The sequence below is a fragment of the Lonchura striata genome, chromosome 3 (assembly GCF_050655825.1).
Source record: "Lonchura striata isolate lonStrDom1 chromosome 3, ASM5065582v1, whole genome shotgun sequence".
NCBI classification, from domain to species: Eukaryota; Metazoa; Chordata; class Aves; order Passeriformes; family Estrildidae; genus Lonchura; species Lonchura striata.
The window spans coordinates 78,373,096-78,397,872 of NC_140705.1; the positions used below are offsets into that span (position 1 = coordinate 78,373,096).

Consider the following 24,777-nt stretch of genomic DNA (forward strand, 5'->3'; position numbering starts at 1 on the left):
ATTAAATTTTTTAGATGTGATTAAAACACCTGGTCTGACCTTGTCAATATAAGATGCTATTTTTCACACTGAATTATATCTTTGTAATTATTCAAAGAAGTGTAAGGCCAAATTGTGGTCAGATAAAGTAAATTATGTTTTAGCAATTGGTTATAATTCAAACAGAACCAGATCGAGGAAAGAAACGACAAGTCTTAACTTTTCTGTTAGTCATTTTGGAACCCAGTGTTCTGTGTAGTTTTTCATTGCTGTGATATAATTGTTCTTTTGCAGAAATGCAGTGCATTTCTGTTTTAACTGCAGAGAAGCAACATTAAAATCCTACCAGATTCAGTCATTGTTTTTGTGCTGATCAAAGCCTATGCTGTGTCCATCTGTTTAGAAATTAGTGTGATGGTTGGGCTCAAGACAGCACCCTTGCTCTTGAAGAAAGCATAAATCCTATGTATGAGCTACTTTCTAAGACATGAAATGGTACTGAGAGGAGGATTTATGATTTCAGACAAGTTTGTTCTCTCCCTGTCTTTACTTGTTAACATAATTTGCACAGCTGCATTTTCTATATGCCCTCCAATTCTCATCAGTAAATTTCAAGGTTCTTTTCATTATTACCAGAAAAGTTTCTGTCTTTGTGAGACTAGAGTTTGATAGTGTATGATATATGTGGTAGAAAATACATGAATTAGAATTAATTTAAAAATAAATTATCAAGCATCTGTTGACATTTCATTTATCAGTATTGTTACATGTGAACTTGATAATAGTGTAATTGAATAATGTTTTACATGTGTCATGTACATGAATTGTAACTTAGGATATGGAATTTAATATCCTATGGAATTACTGCAGTTTATTCTCTGAATGGAGACATATACCATGTGGCATTTTTGATTATTTTGAAACATAATAAAGAATTGAGACTCCCCTAGTTTAAGAATAGCTTTTTTCTAAGCATCTTTTAGGGTTTCAAGGCAGAAAATCTGCATTTTTTTGTGGTTTGGGTTTTTTCCTTGTTTTATCTGACAATCTACAGACGAAGGTTTACCAAATGTACATTTTCTCAATTGCTAACATAAGAAAAATCTGTTCATTTTTTACCACATACAGTCTTAATCTCAGAGGTTATTTTTGCATGCCATCTGAAGTAAAACCCAAAATCTAATAAAAGAATTTCGCTGTATTCTGATCGGTATGAGGTTTTTCTCTGAAACAAAGAAGTGAATTTCCTCTTTTAAACAGCACTGATTTTTAGGAACTTATGACTATATAAACTCCAAGTAAATCTTAAAGGTAAAAACTATACTTTGGAGTACAGCTTTCACATCTAATGTTTCAATTGATTAGAGAAAGTGCAATAGTCTGAATGCTTCCATTAAAAGTAGAGGATAGGGATTGGTGAATGATCTAATTTCCAATGATCACTGGTAAACACAAAGGTGGGTTGTCATTTTTTTCAGGTGTTGTTCTGTAATTTGAAACAGAGAAAATGCAAGAGTTCCATAAGCTTTTGTGTTGGGAAATGTTTGTTCTTTTGGGCTACATTTTTAATTAAATGATGCTCTATTTGTTTGTTTCATCAGTATGTTTTGCATAATAAAGTATCTTCTCACTGAACAAAAAAAGGAGTAGAAAGGGTTTTGTCAAAGAGACCAAATGTATTCCTTGGACATATTGTAGTGGTGAACAGATTCTTAGGGCTGAGCCAGCTCTTAGAACTCATGTGGAAATATATGGTCTTTGCCACAGGAATGGAAGAAATCCACAATTTGTAGTGAAAGATTTCTATATATTGTTTATGGTTTAATCAGCCTGTGAATAAATATAGATAGGTTATGAAGTTAAGTAGTGATATTATTCATATTGGTTGCAGGACATCTCCAGGTCCTTATGTCACATACCAATCATGTTTTATTTATTATTGTGTCAAAGTGTGGATGTCCTTGTTTTCTATTCTATTACCTTCTTCTTTTTATTCCTCCTTTTTTTTTTCCTGAGAGCTATACTATAACCCAGACCTCAGTCCATATGCAGTTAATAAGGTGTGTTCAGGGAGTTGTCAAAAGGAAGTTGAAGTCAGAAGTCAGAAGATAACTCACCTTAGTGAATGCTTTTTAATGTTTTAATGTTTTTGAATTTATCTTCTTTTTTTTTTTTTTTTTTTTTCTTTAGGAATTTCTGGGATATATCAAGTTTACACCCATAACCTCCCAAGGCCAGGTTACTTCTACCAGCAGAGAGGGTGTGTAACAGAAGATTCAGTATGAGTAGTCTCTGTGGGAATGCTCCATGTGTTCTGGGAAAGTTATAGATAGACATGAGGAGTCAAAACTATTCCTTAGTGCTGATACTTGTGGTTATTATGTTCCCTTTGAGACAGTTGCAGAGCTTATTTGCTGCATCCTTTATTTTAAGCCAATGGTCAGGGAGGACAAGGAGAGGGTAAGATCAAAAATCCATATGCCTTTTCCCTCACCTGGTATCAGCCCACATCACTAGCTATGTGTAAAGTGGGAAGTAACCTGCTTTTCAAAAAAGGGAAAGCTGGACAACAGTGAAGTTTTAGTGAGATCCCTGAGATCCATGCCCTTTCAGGCACATTCATTTTCCAGTAAGAGTCTTTGTATAAGTTCTGTGACATTTATAGGAATAGTATATCATTATTTCATTTCCTGAAAACCTCTTCTGCTTGAAGAACAGAGGGAATGGCCACCACGTTTTTTTTTCCTACAATGTGTCTTCTGTCATAAGTCAGTTCTTGTTAGCATCACAAACAGCTTCCACATGATTTTCAGAGATGATATTATAAAGCAGTACTGTGGATTCCCTTTCTTCCATTCCTGCAATATTCAGTAAGTGTAGGAGAGGGATAAATCTTATGGGTCTATTTGTTATTGACTTTCACATTACTCTGGCACTGTTTGGGTATTCCTATGGGAATGCAGAGTTCTATTTAGGTTGATGTCAGTCTTCCTTAGAGATACACAGAATATTAGGTCAGGTAGGCTGAAGTCTTTTCCTGAGTACTCCTGTACAAAGAGCAGTACATTACCTGGGACCTCATACACAAATACATTCCTTGAGACCGGCCAGGCAGCCTCCAATTAGGCAATATAAAACTAATGAAAATGGATGTGGAGATTAAATAGAAAACAGGCACCTAAAATTATATGAGCTTCCAGAATCTTCTTTTGAATTGGGTTCAAGAACTATACATCTTGAGAATTTTTATTGTCCCAGTTACAAATTCAGAAATTACACTTCCCAAACTTTATAACAATTTGTTTGGGTTTACAACTTAATTTGGGTGGGGAGGGTGTGATGGTGGTGGTGTTTGTTGTTTTTTTCCTAGTTAAAAACCTGACTCCATTTACTCTTGAAAGTGGTGGAAGCTGGCATGTAGGGAAGAAGAAGGAGGAGGGAAATTAAATTTAAGCATAGAGTTGAGTGCATGTTGGGTATTTAAATTCTACAGTTGTGACACAGGGCTGTAATAAAATCAGGAACAGAAATTCACAGTAGGAATTATGACATAAAGAAGCCACTTTCACTGCTAGTACAATTGTTTTGGTGGATGTTGCAAACTATTTTCTTCAGATTGCTAAAGATAATTGACTGTTTTGAACAGTTAAAATCTGCCAACTCAGAATGCCTTCTGTGAGGCTTGCTAGCCCAAGGCTTGTTCTTTCCTTTGAGTGGAGGTGCTGATGTAGAAGGTGTTCTCAGATAACTGCATCTAGACATTTATGCTAAGGTATTTGCCTTGAGGAGGAAAGGATAAAATATTAGCTGTATATTTTAAAGACAGTGAGGAGCTAAAAAATGGGATTTCTATAAAGAAATGTCTTGTTATAACAATAGCTTTAGGGTGGTTTTTTTATAAGATAATAATCATATCTTTGGTTCAGACTGAGGACTCATTTAATGGCAAGCACCCTCAAGTTATTGTTTGGATCAACATATAAATTGAATATCCTGATTTGAAAAGAAAGATGAGAAAGCATAAAACATAATATTAAGTTGGTGAAAGATAATTCTCTAAGAGCAAATGCACTTCTACCTTCTGTTCCCTCTTCCATCTTTCTTTCCTCTCCCCTCTTCTCTGCTTCTTTACCTTCCTTTGTTTTCCAGTCTTTTTTTTTCTTCTATATATTAAGAAATACAGTCCTAAAGTTCATGCACTAGGGTGTATTTTCAAAGCTAACTGGAAGAGAATAACTGAAATTTACACAGTGGAGACTTTTATCCAAAAGTTCTATTCCCTCCTGGAGTCCCAGGGAATGAAAATAATAATACGATAGCATCCCTTAAGATAATATCCAATATTCTTTTTCTCCTGTACCTTTTCCAGGGATTTAGGCATCCAAAGAAGGCAAAAAGGAGCTCATGTTTGTGTCTTCTCTTCTGTGTTAGAAACAATTCTTCTGTATAATGTGTTTACAGAAACATTGATTTTCACAGGCTATCTCAAAAGGCTTGATTCTGGGAACAGAAAATAAGGGAAAAAAAATTGGTAGGATGTAATAAGAAAACAGTCCCAAACTGAAGCTCTATTGTCATAAATCTGTATTACAAGACTCTTAGTTTTTAAACCTGTGTATCCACATGCAGACTGCTGTTGCCTGTTAAAGACAGCACACAATAACCCCTGGACTATGCCCAAGAACTGTTAGGGACTTTGCTATTTGGCAAGCCTAAAAACCATGTCAGGTCCCATTCTAACAATTTAACAGCATAGACAGTTGCATTCCTGTGGCATAAGAACATTTTCTGACAATATTAATTTTACTAGCATAGATGTTGAGGGTAAAAACCAAAATAACATTACTAAATAAGGTTTAAATTCTTGAAAGAAATCAACAGACTTCACTAGGCCCAGTGGGACCAATCAAGAGAATAAAATGTCATTAGGCATTTTTACTTTTTTCATTTGTTTATCCTTAATTACTGAAGGCTTGTTTGGTGCTGAAAATGGTACAGGTGAAAATGGCTTTTCCTTTTATTTTGCTTATCCCATCATTCTCCCAGCTTCACTGGTTACCTTGATGGGGTTTTTTTCCCTGAAAAAGAAATGATACTGATTTCATACTGTATGTCTCTAGTCAGAAAGTTAAAGAGTCTGTGAAAGGAAGGCTTCTTGGGCTAACAGGAGTGTGTGAGTGCTATGGACTGTCAGAGATGAGCAGTTTTGCTTGTGCTGCTAAGGACTGGGTGCTGCCTCAGAGGGGAAGAAAATCTGCAGTGACCTGGCTTAAATCTAGGGAGGAGTGAAAGAAACATTTGCCACCCTTTGGTGCCAAAAGCTGAGAGTGCAAGTGACACAGGTTTCATAGGTACATTGCATATCAAAGTGTCAGTATGGAGGGATCAAGCAAACCAGGATTTAGGTTAGGGTAGTTCACATTTTTTGTCTTTTCCTTCGGTTACCGAGGTCTTTTCCTTTTCTCTCCAGTGGAACATTAGTGAGGTTTTAAAAGCACAGATGGAGGAAAAGGAGGAAGTTCTACCCATCTCCTTTCAAAGCATGTGTGATTTGTTGCTTATTTGCTGTGCAGAGGAGTAATGTGAACTGAATCTGATAGATGACAGGATGCTTCTCCTACAGCCGGATCACCTTCTACTCCTTGATATCATAAGATCCAGTGGGAAGGGTGGTTCTTGTGTCTGAACTCAGAGCTCATACAGACAAGGCATGTCTGAGCAAGCAGGCAGAACAAACACACAGTACCAGGTACTAATTTGAATATACCAGTGCATGTAACAAACAATCCCCTTGCCCCTGTCCTCAGGCAGCAGATGCTGTTGCCTGCCAGAAACATCAGAGATTTTACTGGCAATAATGTGTGTCATTTCCACACTCTGAGAAAACCCTTAACAGAGTTAACAGGAACACTGCTGAAACGAGCTCTTGCCATCATGTGCACTAATTTTAAGCATGCCTGTTTTCTCCTCTTATATTCTGGTTTAGTGCAGTTTAGTCAGACTGTTTCTGGGCTCTAGCCTCTTGGCACTGCTTTCCAGTAGAAATAAGAAATATGAAAGCGCATCTTAGAGGAAAACATGTAACAGAGGAGATAATAGGTCAGATTTCACTTGCCAGTGCTTCTTTAAGTTAACAGCTGTGGGTCAGAATACATTTTTATACAGAAGCACAGCCAGAAAATTTAAGCTTGCACAGTGATGTCTCATGGTGTTTATATTCTTCATTTCATGACCTTTGATGCATTGTGTGGCAAATGATCAAAGACTAAAAAACAGGGATTTTTGTTGTTGTTGTTTTTATTGTTTTAAGATATTTGACATGCTTATTTTCTGATAACACTATATTTCTTTATACTGGATTTTTTAATTAGCACAGTCTATGTAAAGATGTATTTTCATCCCTTAGGAAAGGAAAAGTAGGGATGTGTTTTCTTTTGTTCCTAAAAGTCCATGAAGGATGGATTCTTGACTGCAAAGTCATATATGATATTACTTTCTTAGTGCTTTTCCTTTGCTCAGGTAAGGTCTCTATACCCTTTTCAAATGCCTACCCCTGTCTAAATATTTGGGGCCTGTATTTTTACTCACAAGTTGCCTGTAATTGATAGGTCACTGTTTCTACTAATCCATAATAGCATATTGCTCATTAAAAAGCAGGATTTGCTGTTCTACTTTCCTCCAAACTGTATAAATTCTAAACTACAAATGACTGTGGCAATTTTTCTGTAGGAAGTATACAGTATATAATATGTAAGAAAGTATATAGGAAAGCCAGACACTCCTTCACAGACTCCTGTCTTGTCAAACCAAGACACAGAGTGTCTCCAGTTTTGTAGGAATTAGGTATTCTCCTACATACAGTTCTATGAGTAAGCCACATGATGGATGAATAATTTGGCTTATTTAGGCATTGTAATCTTGTTCTGCTACAAGGATAGAGCCAAAACAGATTGGCTGCTGCTCAAGGACATTATTTCTGTTTAATTCTTTTGATTGTTTATGAAGCAGGAGAGTGCCTGTAGTGTCTGTGTTAGTAAAGTTTGTTTTCCTTTTTTTTTTTCCCCTTTACACATTTTTGTCAGGGATTCACCTTTTCTTGAGTGGTGCTGACCTGAAACCTAAAACAAATCTGCTTTGGAATGACATGGAGATCCACTTATAAATTAAATTATTTCAGTGTTTATATAGGAAGCTTTTTGAAGTACAGGAAGATTGCCAAAGTGGAAAAATGTGCTAGAAATACAGAAGTGTTTTATGATAAATATAGTACTCATAGGTGAGGTTAAAGACTCTGATATAGCTGTGTGCATATATACTGCAGAGAAAGGAACTCCACACGGCTATTTTTGCTTTGCTGACTGTAATCCCATCAAGGCAGCTTTATAGACATCTTCTAAAGTTTTTTATTATTATTTGGTTAAGATTTTGAGGAGGTGACAAAAATCCAACTGTCACCAAGAAATGACCTCAAGGCAGTTTCACAGATTTGTCCAACATGATTTACACATACTTCTACAGGCTTAGATGTATTCCTTGCCCCAAAGTGCTTCAGACTGTGGCTACTCACATTTTCTAAAAAATAATGGCCTCATATATGTGGTGTGCTATTTAACCTTTATTCAATCTAGCTTTTTTCAAAACATTAAGAGTAAGGACCAAGAAAGAGAGAAATTGCCCCATGTATTTTTTCAGTAGGCATTGCAAGATATATTGACTGACCCACTTTTATGTTTACAAATAATTCCTTTTGCTAAGTAGTCCCTCACATCCATTGGACTCAATCTCTATAGAATAATAACCATTATGAGATTTTTAGCATGTACTAGAACGATGAATTTCTCAGAATGCTTCTTATCTAAACAAGATCAAATCTTTGTATCTTTTTTTAGCCAGTATCCTGTGGTGGTAGTCTGAGAATTACCTGCACCTTGCTGCTCTGGAGGGAAGGAGGAAAGGGCTTATGGACCAGAAATCACTTCCACCCCTGCTGTTGTTGAGCCACAGTTATCCAACAGTACTAACACAAAGCAGAAAGATTTAGGGTCCCCTTTCTTTTTCATTTAAGTCAATGCATGTTGATAAAATTCTAACAAAAAGGAATCCAAGCATGGGAGTGAGTTACTTATTATGGAAATTTCCAGTGATGCATTGTAATGTTGGATTTTCAATTTTTAAAAGTGGTTACATTCCTAATTGGTGAACAAAAAGGACCAATTTATCCCTTGCTGTGAGAAACATTTTTCTTATATATTATTCTCATGAAGCCTCTAATTCAGCCAAACACATTATGTAAATGGAACCTATGAAACACTTTCTAAAATATGTATCAGATTTGCATTACTAGCCTGTTGTGTTAGATTGAGGAAGGGACCTTGTTGCACTGTGGCAATTTTTTTTACTTTCATAATACTCCTTTCTAAAATAAATTGTGTTTGGTACAAATAAGGCTTCTATCAATAACCTTGGGTGTATCCAAAATGAGTATTCACTAACTTCACCTGGGCATTGTGATCATAATCTCTACATCTTCATCTTTACTGATCTCAGGAACAAGACTTTTATGCCCCTTTTAAACTAGAATTGCATTCTTTTGATACAAAATCTGCAAATGTTGGACTGCAGTAATTGTTCCAATGCCAAATGAATTTTAATCAATCTGCCTTGCATACAGATTGAACTCCTCAAATTAGGGGGCTGGCTGAAAATTAGGGGGCAGTGTAAGAGCTGTGAAAGCTAAACTTTTTTTTTTCTGACACAGTCAGAAAACAGATTTACATCTATCTTGTACACATTGTTTGGAGTCTGATGGTGTTAAAATATAGCATTTTTAAAGATAAAATAAATATGTAGTTTATTTATTTATGATAAATTTAAGATAAAGAAAGATGCAGTTTAAATATGTACATGTATGGCTATGTCCCTTCTGGAGACTTTAGGTTTGATTTTTGACAGTTGTGATACATTAAGAAGCAAAATCAATTATCACAAAATAATTTACAGCAGAAACTGAGCATAGTAGTTTATTTGCATAATGAAATGCTGTTAGTATTGATTTTGTACAAGTTTAGGTGGAAATATTAATAACACTATTTTCATTTCTGGTCTGGCTTTAAGATTCTCCACTTTCCTTGGCTTTCTCTTATGCATCTCACCAAACACATGTATTTTGTCTTTGAAGTGAAGGTCAGAGAGGTGTGAATTTCAAACCAGAGAGCTTCCCATGAAACTAGAAAAGATATTCAGACACTGAAGTAATAAAAAATAGCAATTAACAAAGTGAAACATCCATTAAAACTATAGGCAAATTTGATTATTTCTGAAATTTAAGAAGAAATATTAGGGGTTTTTCTAAAGTGTTTCTAGTTTGTCTGAAGGTTACATTTGATTGGTGACCATAGGGACTTTTGTAGTGTAGGGACATGGTAACTGCTTCTCTACTTCTCCATAATGATTTAGGGACCATCCAGAGCTAAACTCGTAGAGATCAGCTTCTCATTTTGCCTTACAGCTGTCTTTTAAAAATTATTATTTGGTACATTCAGAACAGCAAGTGGGCAACTAATAAGGATTAGTAATGGGGAGGTTTTATTTAATTCAGTTTTAAGCTGCTTTATTCAAGAAAATCCTTAAAACACAGATTATATTTTTGGAGATACTAACACACTGCCATGAATTCTATAGTATGTACAGTACTAAAACATATTTTCATGGAAGATTAATGCTTGTATACAGTATGTGAATTTACTGATTACATTTTTATTTCCACATTGAAGTCTTTGTGTTTTACTCTTGAGGGGATTTTCAAAGAATCATCTCAGGTTTTAGAGAAAATATAACAGTATTTCTAACTCTAATGATTTTATCACTAGTCTTGCTGTATTTAATTTTGTATTTCAGTACTTGTCTCCTGGAGTACCATAAATGTGTGAGAGTTCATACTTTTATTTTTAAAAATAATTATTCTCCCTAGTTACTAAAAAAATTGAAATGTGGGTTGAATTTCTGCCTGTGTTCACTCACAAGCAAATTAAAAGAGTAAAGAAATTCAGCATTTGAATGGGAATCTCATTGTTGTGTTCAATTTAACACATCTCTATTTTTTGTGATTTTCAGACTTGAGGTTGGTAATAGCTCTGAAAGATAAGAAGTAACATATAGCACACTTTACTTTGGAACAGACAGTTATATCCATCAGGGGTTAGCAGAAGTTACCTTATATTAGAGCAAAACCATTAGGTCTAATCAGCATGTTACTGCAGTGAAGGCACATTTCATGTGTGTGCATTATGTTCTATGTTACTCAATTTTTCTTTCACCTTCCGTGTACTGATCCTGGGCAGGTTTTTTGAGACCACTGACTCTCTGGCTCTTCTTGCTGTAACTATCACTGGAGAGTCTCTGAATGCAGACCAACTCAGGACTAAAACCATTTGTCCTCACTTATTTCAAGTGTTTCCTCTCTGCATCTCCACAAGCAGTGTTCTCCCAGGCTGGTGATAGCCATATTTAGGCTCTGCATGTGTGATGGGTGTCTGCATTCCTGTAATGGTCTATGAAGTCTTAGCCCACACAGGCAATGGAGACAAACTGGTGATTCAGTTCACCCTACTGCAGGCACCTGGAGGCTGATCAGCTCCAGTGTCCACTAAGTGTATTGACAATAGCAGGAATTCCTCACTCACCAAATGGAGTTTCTCAATTACCTTATTTATGCCCAGCACTTAAGTTTCGGTGTCTTGCTCCCATATTGAATCCCACATCTCTCACCAGAAGCTGAATTGCTTTACTCATTATTACTAAGAGAATGCCTTTGTCGCAGGGTTCAAATGGCTGCATTGAGATGCTGAAGGCACATGATGGTTTTCACAAAATATTTAGTTTTCCTAGATGGTCACATACCTATTTTATCCTACCTATTGCTATTTGATGTTTTACCATATATGATCTTTCCTCACCTCATACAAAGGATATCTGTTACTAAAGGCCTTTTCTTGGTTTAGGTTTCAGTTCTCAGTAAAGTTTCAACTTTCAGTAAAACTTTGCTTCCATTTCCTCATATCTGATTCATGTTAGAAACCATCCCTTTTTAAAAGTGCTGCAATATGCCAGGGTAAATTCTGGTTTTTCGTATGTAATAATCCTGTGTACTGTGAATTAAAAATTATTATTAAATTAGAAGTTTGAAATTAAGCTTTCTGTGGAATTCTGTCCAGTCCTTGTTCATCACTCTCACTGCTTCATCTTTAACAGGAGTCCTGTGCTTGTGTTCCAATGTGTGCATCGCCATGTCATTTGCCTGGACTGCTTTCATTTGTACTGTGTGACCATGCTGAATGACCGCCAGTTCATCCATGACCCAGAGCTTGGCTACTCCCTCTCCTGTGTAGGTATGTTTCTGGTGATTTTTTTTTTTTTTAATGTGATTTTGATTTCAGGGTAAGATTTTTTTAACACCTCTTAGTTTTGTGTATATCAGTGGAATTATACTGCGTTCATAGGAGTTGTTCAATTTGTTGGAGAAAATATTTGAATATTGAAGTGGATTATGCTAAGCATGTGAACTGAAGAATTGACTGGATTTTAAAGGGCATTTCTTTTAAAATCAAATGTTTACTTTCTTCACATTAGTATTTTATAATCATGAAGTGCAAGCAGATGACAGCATTATACTCTGGTTAAAAAAAAAATAAACAGCTTGACCTCCACATTTTCAATTTCAAATTAAGTAAATTATTAACTTTCTTGGTCTGTCTTCAAGCACTAATAAAAAAAGACTGAAACAGGAATTCTAAATAATCTCCCTATTTGGTGAAATTATTAGTGCTAATTATCACCTCTTTCAATGAAATGTAGTTACATGTTTTACTAGACTAAAGAGCAAGGTTTGACTTATCTAAATAAAGAGTTAAATAGAATATAGAAGATTTGTTTTGAGTATTGATTTAATTACACTGGCATATGGACTGCAAAATTGTCAAAAATTTTGCTATGAAGAAGTATATTCTATACATAGCCCTTTTCTTGGTGCTAAATTAGAATGGGAGTATATATGTTTGTCTCAAGTGCTGTATCATGGTATGAGAATAATTTTACAGCATCTTAGAAGCTGCATAGAAGATGGATTTTCCTGGTTACCTGAATAGCTGATAAATAAGTTTCAAACCCCACTGGATGGGAGAAAAATTGACAAAAGTTCTTAGTAGAGTGGCATCTATTTAATCTGAGAACATGCCTTGAGGATATTGAAAGTACAGTAGTAAGAAATATTTAAAATTATTTATTTTTAATTGCTTCAAGAACAAGCAACCAATGTTTCTTCACTTTCACTAGAATTGCTGTTTGTATGCTGTGTTGCCAGGTCTTATTTTACTTCCCCCTAAACAGCTACTAAATTTACACACTTATGTCATCCTATACAAAATAGTTTTTAATGTTTTCTAGAAAAACTTGTCATGAGAAACTGAACAGGAAGTTTATACCCAGTGCTCTTTCCTTGACCTTTACGTTAGCATATTACCATGTGGTCAGTCTGTGCTCTCAGCCTCCTTTCTTGCTTCTCCAGCTGTTAATCCATTTGCTGCTCCCACACAAATTAATAAACTACTTGAGTAGAATCCTTCCTTTTTTCCCCTCTTTTATTGATTTTCTTCCATTTTCTACTTTTAGTTCCATAGGTTAATCAGTTATGTCAGTGGTGCAGCAGGCAGCTCATCTTTCTCCTCACTTGTGGGCCTCCTTGCTGCTGCAGCTGGTGTCAGAGAACTTCCTCCAGTTCAGGCTGATATGTCAAACTAATGACCCTTCTGCCTCTTCTGTCTGTAAACCCATTGCTAGTCATGCTGCACTAAACCTGTATTAGGATTTTTCCATATATTTTCAACTCCAGTTCAGAAGTTCTTTTTCCTCAGAAAGGAGATTAAGAAGTTTCCAGAAGTTTTTACCCCTGACTGGCAGTTGCCAAGCAGTCTTTTTCTCTCTTCTGTTTGCTGAAGTTGAACATTATGGGAATTGAACAGTGGAAGCAGAGTAAGGATGAGGAGAATACACAAGAAGATGGTGCTGGGGTGCTCAGGATTGCAGTTTCAGTCTTGGAATGGTGAGGAAGGCATGGGTTTAACTTAAGAACGGGGTGCTGTAGAGGATGCACAAAGGATGGTGTACTTCTGCTATTCAAGTGAGATAGAGTTCAGCTGAGGCAATGGGAAAGAAGCTACTGCTGCCAGTCTAGCCTCAGCTGTGTTGTGCTCTAAGTCTTATAATAGCTAAATATGGCAAGACTGAAATATTGGTAATCTCATAGTTTCAGAACTCCCCATATTGGAAAGTTGTTTTTAAAGTACTCTACCTTAAAGCAGTTCTAATAGCAGTAGCAATAGTAATACAATTGCAGTACTTTTTCTCTCTCTCATTGATTGCTACCTCCACCAGTTGTCTTTGTTATGTTAGCAAGTTTCCATAAAAAAAATGCACTTGGAAATATTCTCTTTCAAGGTGCTTTGCAGAGTGAAGAAACTAAGGAGAGATGCTGTAACTTCATGGTTCATTTCTGCAGCTATCTGAACCTAACTTTCTGATATACAAGGTCATTTGGTTGTCTCTAGTATTAAGTTATACTTGAGTCAGTAACTAATGATTATTTTTTGTTCTTTGAGAAAGTCATATGACTGAGTTTCATCATACCTGTGAGAAGGAGGCATGCCTGCATTTCCAACCTCTTCCTATGCTCAGACCCAGAGGGTTTTAGCCTCCTTCATAGCTATGGATGCAGCAGCTCTCATCAATGAATTCAGTTAAGAAACTTTCACAACAGCATCAATGTGATTTTCTTTTCCATATATCCTAGTACTTCTACTGAATAGCATAAGATGGCATTTTTACAGTCTACAGTTCATAATCTTCATTTTGCAACTGCAATTTGCAGTTTATATTTACATGTGGGTATGGTAAAGCACTATTTGACACAGCTTTTTCTAATTGCCTCAATGAAGCCGCAAATGAATTCTCCCTGACAGGAATGAACACCATGGGACATGCCAAGAAAAGACCTTTCTTATTCTGGCAATGTGGGTTTAATACATGTTATATCTAATAGAGAATGACTAAAAGTAAAAAAAAAAAAAAAAAAAAAAAAAAAATTAGGTCTGAGCTTTATTGAAAAGATAGAGGTTTGTTTGAGCCTTCTTCTAAAAGGAATACAATGTCATATTCACTCTGATAAGATTTATGTTATGGTAGCTGACCAGGCTGCACAGACAGCTCAAAAAGAGTCTGCATTAAAACATGTATTTTTAAACACCGCAGACTAATGCTGAAATAGTGTTTGTGATGTCTTGACGTTAGAGGTTTGGACTTTTAAGAAGTTATTTGATCATTTCCATGTAAGAGTAGATTTACTTAAAAATTGGCACATTTCTTCAAGGCATATGTACACACATTTCCCTCAAATTATACAGGAGGGTTTGATTTTGTAATTAAGCATAGTTAAATAGTTGGCACTTCCAATTAGTTCTGTTCATTCTAGTGTTTTTCAAAAATAGAGATAACATAATGAACATAGCCTGCAGTTTCCATTAACATTTGACTCACTGTTCCCGATTTTTATCAAGGGAATGTACCAACATAGCAAGTTTTTTATATCTTTTATTGGATCAACCTAGAGGTGAAAGCACCATACACATAACAGAATAAAAATAAACAGCAGCTGCTACAGCAAAGGGTCACTGTGACAGACAAGATCAGTGTTATCATCACAAGTGTATGATAACTTGAGCTAGAAAGGATCTAGGGATTTCAGATAAACAGGGCTTCTCAAGTAGGTTTAATTTCTTGCTTCCTGGCACATATGTGCCAGAGGATGCATTTTTTTCATTGCATTCAGGTATTTTGTGTGGTTATATCCTTGCTTTGCTTTGATTTCTGTTATGAGGCCTAATTAAGCAGGAGATAAGAAGGTTTCAAAAGAAAGCTATCATCTGAGCTGATGAGCTATATCACCTCAATAGTGCCGTGGCTTCCCTTTGTTCCAGAACAAAATGTGTCATTGCCGTGATTTTTGGAAGAACAACATTTATTCCTTAGTGTTCAGCTGCTAATGGAGTGCCAGGCAGCAGTGCTCCAGCTGAGAGCAGCCAGTGTTGAGGACCAGAGCTCTGAGCACAGTAGCAGTGCATTGATAGGATTAGCTGCTCACAGGAGCGTGGCAGCAGCCCCACAACTCAAACCCACTGCATCACCTCAGAGGAAGCTCTTCCAGATAGGAGCTGGCCAAATTCCATTGGCCATTAAAATTAAAAAAGTAAATGTTACAGATTATACTCTCTGCCCTTGTTAAAGAGCAACAAAAATCTATCCCATCTCTCTGTGTGATGTCTTGTATTAATGAGGCTTCATGCATAGAAATTTCCATGAGTGGTGACCTCCAAGTATCTTTGAAATAATTAATAAGGTGATTAGAGGGATGGATTTGCATATGCACGAAAGATCATTTATGGTTAGTTAATGTGCAGGCCAAAGAATCTTAAAGCATTACCTCAAAGAAGGAATTGTATACAAATATACAATCTTTTATTGTATTACCTCTTTTAAACACATCCTTTTCCTGTGAACACAGTTGGACTTTTAAAATAGCATTAGAGCATTATGAATCTTGGTTCCCAATGTAAAATAGACTTCCACAGTTTTTTGATAGTAGCAAAGTTGGTGATACCAAGGAAAGGCAAGGTTTTACGCTGCTGTAGGCACTTTGCAAAAATATCTCTGCATCACTTTATTTCTTATGAGTAATCATATGCATGATGTATTTTAAAGGAGTCCAGATAAAAGATGCAGTTCTCCTGATGACTGTAAAACACTATTTTATCTGGAAGTAATCTGATTTTACCACAGATATATAAATAAATAAGTAGAATTACCCCAGTTTGTGTATGGAACTGCTAATAAAAAGGACTAAAGCTTTAAAGTATAATAAATTGCCTCAAGAACCACGTTCCACTAAAGGAAAGCTTCTAGGGCTAGATTAATTTTTTTATCCACATTATATGCTATTTGTGTAATAACAGTACATCAATGCAGTCATGAATCTCTGAATCATCTTTCAAAATCCTAGTACCCTTGTAGAAAAGAGAAGAATGAACAGCTTAAGCAAAGCTTGCAAGTAGAAGGGAAGAGGGAAACTGTGATTTGAGCACACCAAATAGTGTGTTTGAATCTTTTCTGTTATGGACAAAAGCTTTAACAAATTTCAGAAGGTGCCTGTATGCAAAGGGGTTTAAAATGAATCATTGTTCTAGGAACAGAACCTTCTCAGGAGTGTAACGTAGAAGCATGTATAGTTTGGTGGGGCCTAAAGTGAGCCAGTTGGTATAAGAAATAAGAGTTTCCTGGTGTGAAACCTCAATATGTCAACAGTTTCTGAAGTCTGTATTCTCCAATAATGCTGCTTAAACATATTTGAGATACCTTAGGAAATCATAAAATTTGGGAAATAGAAGTGATTGTTAGAGGAATAAAATAAGAGATCAAAACATACACATTTGCAGATTTAGGAAATAATGCAAAGTGTTCTTTTATGTTTAGGAGCTGTTAAATTCTTGGCAGCAGTAAACTTTTTGCAATTTCTTGATGGTCTGAAATATCTGATAATACAGAAGCAGACTTTGACAGAAAAGGGAGTCAAAAACATATAGATAAACCAGATTTTTACTCTCAAGGATTAGTTGAATTTGCAGAAGTGTCCTGAACTATCTTCCTGAAAATTTTTTTATGGTCTTCTGCATTCTCCTCTCACTGTGGTCACAAAATAAACATGAACTAACAGTGTATCAAGTGCTTTTTTGTGCTCCTTTACTAGCACAAGCTCATGAGACTAGCTCAAAGGACATAGAAGTCACAGCAGCTCTTTCATTTCCATTTTCAGTGTTGACTGAAGTTCAAGCAGTGACATCTGAGGTTGATTTCCTCAAGTCTTTGTGCTGTTTATGTAGCTACAGATTGCCAGCTTCTTATCTAAACAGCCTTCAAATCTACAAAACAAGGAGAGCTTGATCCCATAGTATATTTGAAGCAGGCGGTGGATTCTTCTCTGGGAACAACTATATTGAAATCATACAGTGTGATACTTACAGAAATCTGAGTGGCCATAATTAAATTTTGCATGAGATGTCTTACTCATAGTTGTTTTTCTCCCTATCTCTCACTAGTCCTTCTCTTGCAATATATTTCATTTTTAAATTGCATAGAGATGACAGTGCACATAGACTTAATCTGGTTAGCAATAATGAAGGACAAGAGATAATGAAAAAAATCTTGCATGGAAATTAATTGACTTTAAAAGGAACTAGAAATGAACTTTCAAAGCACACTTCTTGTCCTATGAAATGAGCTGGCCTGTGTCAATACAAAACAAACATACTGGAGCAGTGGCAGTAGTGCATGCAGAGGTGTCTATCTGTCCTTCACCATTTCTATGTCTGGCTGAAACAGAGGTGAATTTCTGTCTCAGCTGGAGTCAGTGAAAGCTGTGACTTTGTCTTTGGAAATGAAAGATATTTGCTCTGACCGAAAGCACTTCAGCCTATACTCGTTTACCTTACAATGATTAGTTGATTAGTGGGTATTTGGTTGACAAGTCACTTTTATGTTGCCATCTGATTGAGAAAAATTATCACATACATGTTCAGTAAAATCAAGTCCTACAGTTTTATTAGTCACCAACTTTACACTGAACTTCTTGGATAGGTTTTTATTCAAGCAATTTTCTAATTTATCTTATGTAGTTGTTGCTATAGCAAGTACAATGCTTTTGACTGTACCTCCTTAATGCTGATTTTCTGCAGAAAAATATATATATTTAAGAAAGAAGGGTCAGCTTCTGAAAAAGGAACATATTCATTGCTACAGATGCAATGAATATTTGCATCTGAGTTGTCCATGGATGGTGTTCCAAGTTCTGAATGGCCTTGCTCAGTGCTCCCATGCTAGTCCATAGGCAGCTAATGTTCATGAGGAGGTCCAGGTGAAGGATGGGAACAACTGAGATTAATAGAAGGAAGAAAAAATAATATAGGGAATAGTGGAAAGAAGAGTCATGAAGGGAAGGAACTGAGAGACCAAAGAGGCTGGGAATAAAGAAGTGTTGATGGCTATTCAAGGCATGAAATAGGAAAGATCTAAGGGGCAACGGCAAGTAAAATGAGTAAATAATGCCTCCTCATAAAGCTGGGAATTTAGTTTTCCATGACAGTAGATCATTAGTTTATATGTGGACTGTTCTTGCACAGACTGGAAACACATGTTTGTCCTAAAACTGTCCAAGAGACTGAAGAAGATGTTGATTTTTACAGCTGGAATTTGTCTGAGGTCTTTATCTTGCACTCATGCAGCATGAGAGGAAGCTGACCTTTCATGTTTGGATAATTAGAAATTTCCTAATGCATCAGTTCCTATCCAAGTAGAGGGTTTCTTTAAGTATAACTTCATCCCTGAGGTGGTCTGTGCAAGCAGCAGCCTTTAGAAGAAATCATTGCTGTCTGCTAACTTATATACTGCATAAATAACCTGCTGGGACCAACTGTGGCACATGCAGCATGTGTTTAGTCTCTGAAGCCTAGTGATTAATATTCCCTGAGTCACCTTGTGAGCCTTGGTCTCCCACATGGCAGCATGTAGAGCTGCTGCCATATCACAGAACCAGCTAAGGACATTCCCCTTCAACAAGGAGTTGGCTTTAATTAAATTTCTGTGTCTGGGAAGTGAAAATCTAATTTTCTTTTTGACATTTTCTATATTACTACTTAGACAAAATTATGAAAATAATTAATCCCTGTGAAGCAGACATCAGCATTATAAGAAATACAAAAACATTGCATATAAATAATACTACTAATCACCAATCTGTTATAATTTATTGATGCAAGGTCTTATTAAAACTCTTAAATCAGATTTGTTCTTCATTTAGCAGATGTGGCAAATGATTGCATAATGTAGGTGCAAGTGAGGGTTATAAAAAGTAACATGGTTCAAACTCCTCAATAAATTCTATCTCCACAGAAATTTATTTCAAGACAACAAATAAATGGGGAGATAAGGTGTGTAATTTAGGAAAGAGGTTTTGACTGTATATCTGGATCAAATACAATCCAATATAATGGTGAATTAAATTGTTGATGGATGAAATGTCTGTATTCTCATTTTGGCCTATGGGGAATCCTTTTTCATATGAAAAAAGCCATCATGACACCTAGTGTCATTTGATAGCCTTGTTTCCTTCCATTCTTATAAGCATGGAAATTATTAACTATAATTATCTGTTGCTTATATAAACTTGCCACCACAAGATAACAGAGTAGTCTAATTAGGAAATAATTCTAGATTCTTTAAGATAGAAAATATTTGTGCTTAATCAGATGGTGAGTTTTAATACGCTCTTACAAATGAATTATTAGAATGCTTGCAGTTATCTTTTTTGCTTTGATGCCTGATAAATTTGGGCTAGTTAGAAATTTTTGTGTTTCATTTTCCCATTTTAAAACCAATGTAGCCTCAGTAGTAGTTTCAATGTAGTTTCAGTAAAACTAATAGGACAATAGGATTTGCCAGAACAATTTAATATCCCTATATTTACTGCATTTTTTTAAGCATAAACATATAAATATCTATAAGGAAACTAACACTTTTCTAAAAGGAGTTTGCAGAGTATGGTGAGTCTGTTGAGCACAACTGGACAGAATCAGGGACACCTTCTAAGAAAGGACTTTCCTAGTATATCATTCAGTCAGATTCATAGCCAAGGCAGGAATAAAGAACATGAGATAACAGTTAGTTGAGAATGACAATGAAATGTATATTTTACTTATACAATGTTTAAATAAGGGTGAATGAAGTTCTTATAGGACTTTCCGATTTCTGAAACACCTGTGGAAGTGAAACTTTACAGACCCTTGTTAGTCAGGTCCTTCACTAACAATTTAAGTTTGAATATTCACACTTTTCCTGTTACATAATGTGTGGAATATTAATCCTTAAGTGGCTTGAGCAGGGCTAGACTGAAGATAAGTCCTAAAATCTATTTATCTGTAACAGAGATCAGAATGTTAGGAAATGGTCATATTTGAAACTGAGACTATCTATCAACATCCTAGTGGGTGACTGCAAGCACACTATCTGCCTGTCAGTCAGTACCTGCTTTCTTCTCTTCTCTGTTACCCTTTGCCCTAGATGTCTCTTTTTAAACCTCATAAAAAATGAGGTACTGCTATAAAAGCAATGACCTGGCAAAGTGTGCAGTTCTTGCCACTTGGTGCACACCTCAGCTACTCCACCTTCAGCTTCATGGCTAACACTGCATGAGATACCAATGCTTCAAGAATGCTTTTACAGAAATAATCAAAATATCCATGACAGAGTTTTACTGTATTAATACCAAATTGGAAATCTGAAGAAGTTCTCATCCCCATTTAGGATATTTGGTTGTGACTGTGAATTCATATATACCTGTACAAAACATATAAATGTAAAACATACATGTATAGCTATGTGTCAAATGTAAATCACTTAGCTGAAGGTATCAAAAACTAGACAAATGACACAACTGGGAAATACAGTGACAAAGGTGTGCCCATTAAAATTCTCCTGCTTAGATGTTCTGATTTCTTCCTCTATTTGTTCTTTTACTTTATTTTTCACTAAGAATATACCTCTCTTGACTCTATTTCTTTTCATTATTTATTTATTTCTTGGTTTCTGGGAAGTAAAATATATTTTCTATTCTGTCCTTCACTGCTATTGCCTTTGTTGTCTGGCCATCTCTGTTGCCTTATTTACTGATCCCTAAATATTGCTGGAACACCCTATGATTCTTTACCACATTTTTCTCTTGCTCTTAGTTTCGCTTTTTGTCTTTCTTTTCTCTCCCTCACCTTGTCATGTCTTTCCATCTCCTGCCCTCTTTTATTCTGATTGAGATTCCAGTCACTCTTGATGTCTTCTGTAAGGACCACAAAGCAGTGAGGCCTCTGGGCAGATGAAAGCCTATGGAAAACTGAGTCTGAAGGTGGAGTACTGAAAAGGGGGTTGCTTCTGAGGGTCAGCTTTTTGTCTGTGATCACTAGAAAAAGGGCTTTTGGTAATGTCCCTCAGCTGCATAGGAGAAGCAGCCAGGTCTTATTCTCTGACCTTTTTCTTTCCCACTTGGCGATCAGGAATATTCACACTGATGGGTTGAACGCCTGGCACTGTGGCTTGTGTGTCCCCTGGAGAGAGGCAATAAGAGTAGTTACAAGTGAAGGCTGCTGTGCTCTGATAACCTGGCCCAAGAACTGCTTGGGAAAGAGAACCTTGTGTCAAATGGAGAGCAGGGATCAAAGGCTTGGTTATTAAAACCACGTTCCTTTTATTATCATTACCAGGTAGAAAACAGCTAGTAAGAACTCGGGGTTTTTTTGCTCTTTTTTTTCTCTGTATCCTTGCAAGCACATAAGCACTCTTCAGCAGAATTTCTGGCCAGCTAAAACATGAACTAAACTACTAAAAAGTTCTTTTGTTTGTTTTCTTCAGTGTTTGGAAAATGAGTGCAATGCCAGGTATGAAGGAAGCTCAACTTGTCAGTTAAATGGGCTGCCTGGCAAAGCCAGATTTGGCTTTTCATGATCTATGTCCTCAAGTAATATCCACTGTTGATATCACTGCTGGAGGAAGGCTGGAAATTATGGAGGCATTTTGGGTAATAACTGCTAGCAGGGAGACAGTATTTACCAGGAGTCTGTGATGAGACTCTCAGGTAAATAATAAGCATTTTAGAAAAACAAGCTAATTATGTATTTAATCGCTTGGTGCCGTTCCATTCACTTGGGAAAATAATGTGCATTTTGTAAGTCTGCCTAATTATTTATTTGAGAAAGAAGTAATTCTAGACTCTAGGGTATGGAGTGTGATTTTTTGATTTTTTTGTGCAGATCTGATATGCTTGAGAATGTGTTTAAAAACAAATTGATGCCCCACCATCTCAAAATACCAAACCAAGACAATGCAAAAATGTTTTTAATGCAGTGGGGTGAGGTTTTTTAACTTTTGTAACCAGTGCTCTGGTATTTCTACAAAGGCTTCAAACTTTATTCTGCTTTAAAACAGCCATCTTCTTAGTATTCTCAATAGAAGGATGAGCAGTGAAGTGCAAGCAGACATATTTCTATGTGGCATACTGTCTGAATAGGGAGTTTTGAGGCCACTAATCAATCAAGCTAAATCTAGTCAGCAGTTATTAAAAGCTAGAGCACATTTCAAGTCTGAAATTCCATAGCATCTTTGCAGTGGACGTGATGGTTTTCTCTTATGATGGTATGAATAATGGATAGCATACTTTGGCCATAACTAGTTACTAGCAAGAGAACTGAATGTCTAATATATGTCAGAATTAAAATAAGTAATTTTGTTCAGTGTGCATGCCAGTCCACAGGGAGTTATTATTCTACTAGGATACATTCTTTCCACTCTCAATTTGTGCCTTTAACTCTGGGTTTTTCCTTAATCAAGAATTTATAGACTAGTTTCCATAGACTATCATTAACAATGTCCCAAATTTATTTGGTGTGACTCTGTATCTGCTGTGCATTTTTAAGTTCTATGGAAGTCCACTTGAGAAACTAGTTTTTATTTTTCTAAAATTTTAGAAATCATTTTTGGCAGAGACTACATTAAGTAAGAAGTATTTACAAATCATATATTTACCCTATTTAATGATAAGTAGAATTTTCATAGTAAAAAATATTGTCAAGAGGAATTATCTGAAGAACCAATTTCTTGACATTGCATTTTCTTACAAAGTAAATATGGTGTCCTGCTAAATATGCAAAATCCTATCAGCATTTAGAATATTTTTATTATCAAAACAAATGTAAAATATTGTTCAGTAAAAAAAACCTAGTGTATTGATTTGGAAGACTGGTCATGGCCTCTGTATCTCCTCCTGACTTCATCAGGATTTATGGGGATGTTAAATGAAACCCTTTTCCCATCACAGAAAAATCAAAAGTTCAGGACAAAACAGTCACATTATGCCTATTATTGAACATTTCCTCTAAAGGGCCAAAGCTCTTCTCCTGAGTTTGATGTCTTCCACAATAAATAAGAGCAAGAAATTCTAAAAGACAATTCTTAATCTCATTCTGTACCCATTGATGTGTTTCATTCCAGGGTAACCTCAAACTCCCACGTCTTTTACTAATTTCTCTTATTACAGGTAACCTGCAGCTCACTCCTTTGTTTCCTTCCTTTCATAAAATTCTGGTATTTCTGCTGATTATATTAGGTCCTTCACCAATGAAAGGAATATTGTTCTTCTGCAAAGGAACATGCATAATTAGCCCATGCTTAACCTGGTTGGTTTATGTTGAAATGGTTATGTTTATGCGTGGACCTGAATACTTTTCTGGATAAAGAAATTTTCATATATCAACCTCATTGCTGGATAGCATCAGTGTCATCAAGGTGGACTGATTCAGTGAACTGGCTTATTATTTCTAAGTAAACCATTTTTCCTTGTATTTTTACAGCATATATGGAAATACATCCTAACCTGAAAAACACTTTATTACAAAATACATTGTATTTAAAAGTAATTTCAACACCTCATGCATTGTATGACTATCCAAATGCACAGAAAGCATAATAGTGAATTTTATGTACTGGATGAAAAACATGAAAGTGTTTTGCCTCTTCTGTTAAATTGCTTTTATACTAAGTCTCAGTTAAGCAGCACTCTATAATAGATTTGACTTATAAAACCCTTTCAAGAAAACAACCTCCAATTCATGTATTATTCTAATTTTGTTTACAAAATAGTAGGCATTTATAGCATTTGTGGAACTAAAAAATATGTAACACAGTGGATTGATGTTTCACTCTTTGATTACTGACTGAAGCAGTACAACATTGGGATTTAGTGCAGATAGCAAGGTCCAACCTCAGAGCAAATGTAAGATGGTTTAGCCCATGCTTTTATTTTAGCCTTACTGGAGCCTAGCATTAACTAAAATTTGGTAAGGGAAAAGTATTCCTTTAGAATGGGATACCTCTGCACTGGGTTTGTTCTCTAGATGCCAATGGAGTTGTGTAAGTGATGTCATTCAACAGACAGACTATGACATTGAAATCCAGGGTAGCTCTGCTCCTGTTGCACTGGGAGAGTTTCCTGACTTCCTCATGTGGCTGCTATGGGTGTGTTAAGGTCACTTTTTGTATCTCTCACAAAGCAGCCAAAAGCTTGCCAAAAGTTGATAAGCAGCTTGTACAGATTGAGAGGAAAGCAGGATAATAGAAGTGATATTATATGGAATAGAAGGAGATTTATAATTACAGTTTTGGTATTCCAGAAATCAGGACTAGTGTGTGACTAAGATTTTCTCAAAGATGACTACTGCTTTGCATGGTAATTAAAAGTATCATGTAATTCATATTATCTCTTTGGTTAAATATTTGAAAGCAACATTAAGTTGCAACCAAGAGAGTATTATTTGTTTGTACTAGAAATCTCTATAGTCCTTTTAGAACAATGTTCTAAAGGATAACATTATCCCACAATTACCTGAGTTACATATTTTTAAAAAGGCAGGGTTATGATGGATGGCTCCCAGTGAAACTAATATGAGTTTGGATTAGATTTTGGTGTTTGAAAATAAAAACTAAAATACTCATGGTTTAAAGTCCTTCTTCCCCAGGGTTTGAAAAGGTAGTCATTTAATCTTGAAGTTGAAAAATATCCTGGATGGGGAAAACTCTTTAGTTTTAACCAAAACATGGAAATTC

General features: G+C 35.8%; 1 protein-coding gene across 3 annotated transcripts in view; it reads left to right on the forward strand.

Annotated features, from left to right (window-relative positions):
* The window catches only part of PRKN (parkin RBR E3 ubiquitin protein ligase), a 693,458-nt gene that overhangs the window by 405,167 nt on the left and 263,514 nt on the right, over positions 1–24,777 (forward strand). For all 3 annotated transcript variants that reach the window (XM_021544140.3, XM_085576858.1, XM_085576857.1), the window contains one exon: positions 11,230–11,366. In XM_021544140.3, coding sequence (XP_021399815.3) covers positions 11,230–11,366 — 137 coding nt within the window. The remainder of the gene's footprint in view (positions 1–11,229; positions 11,367–24,777) is intronic.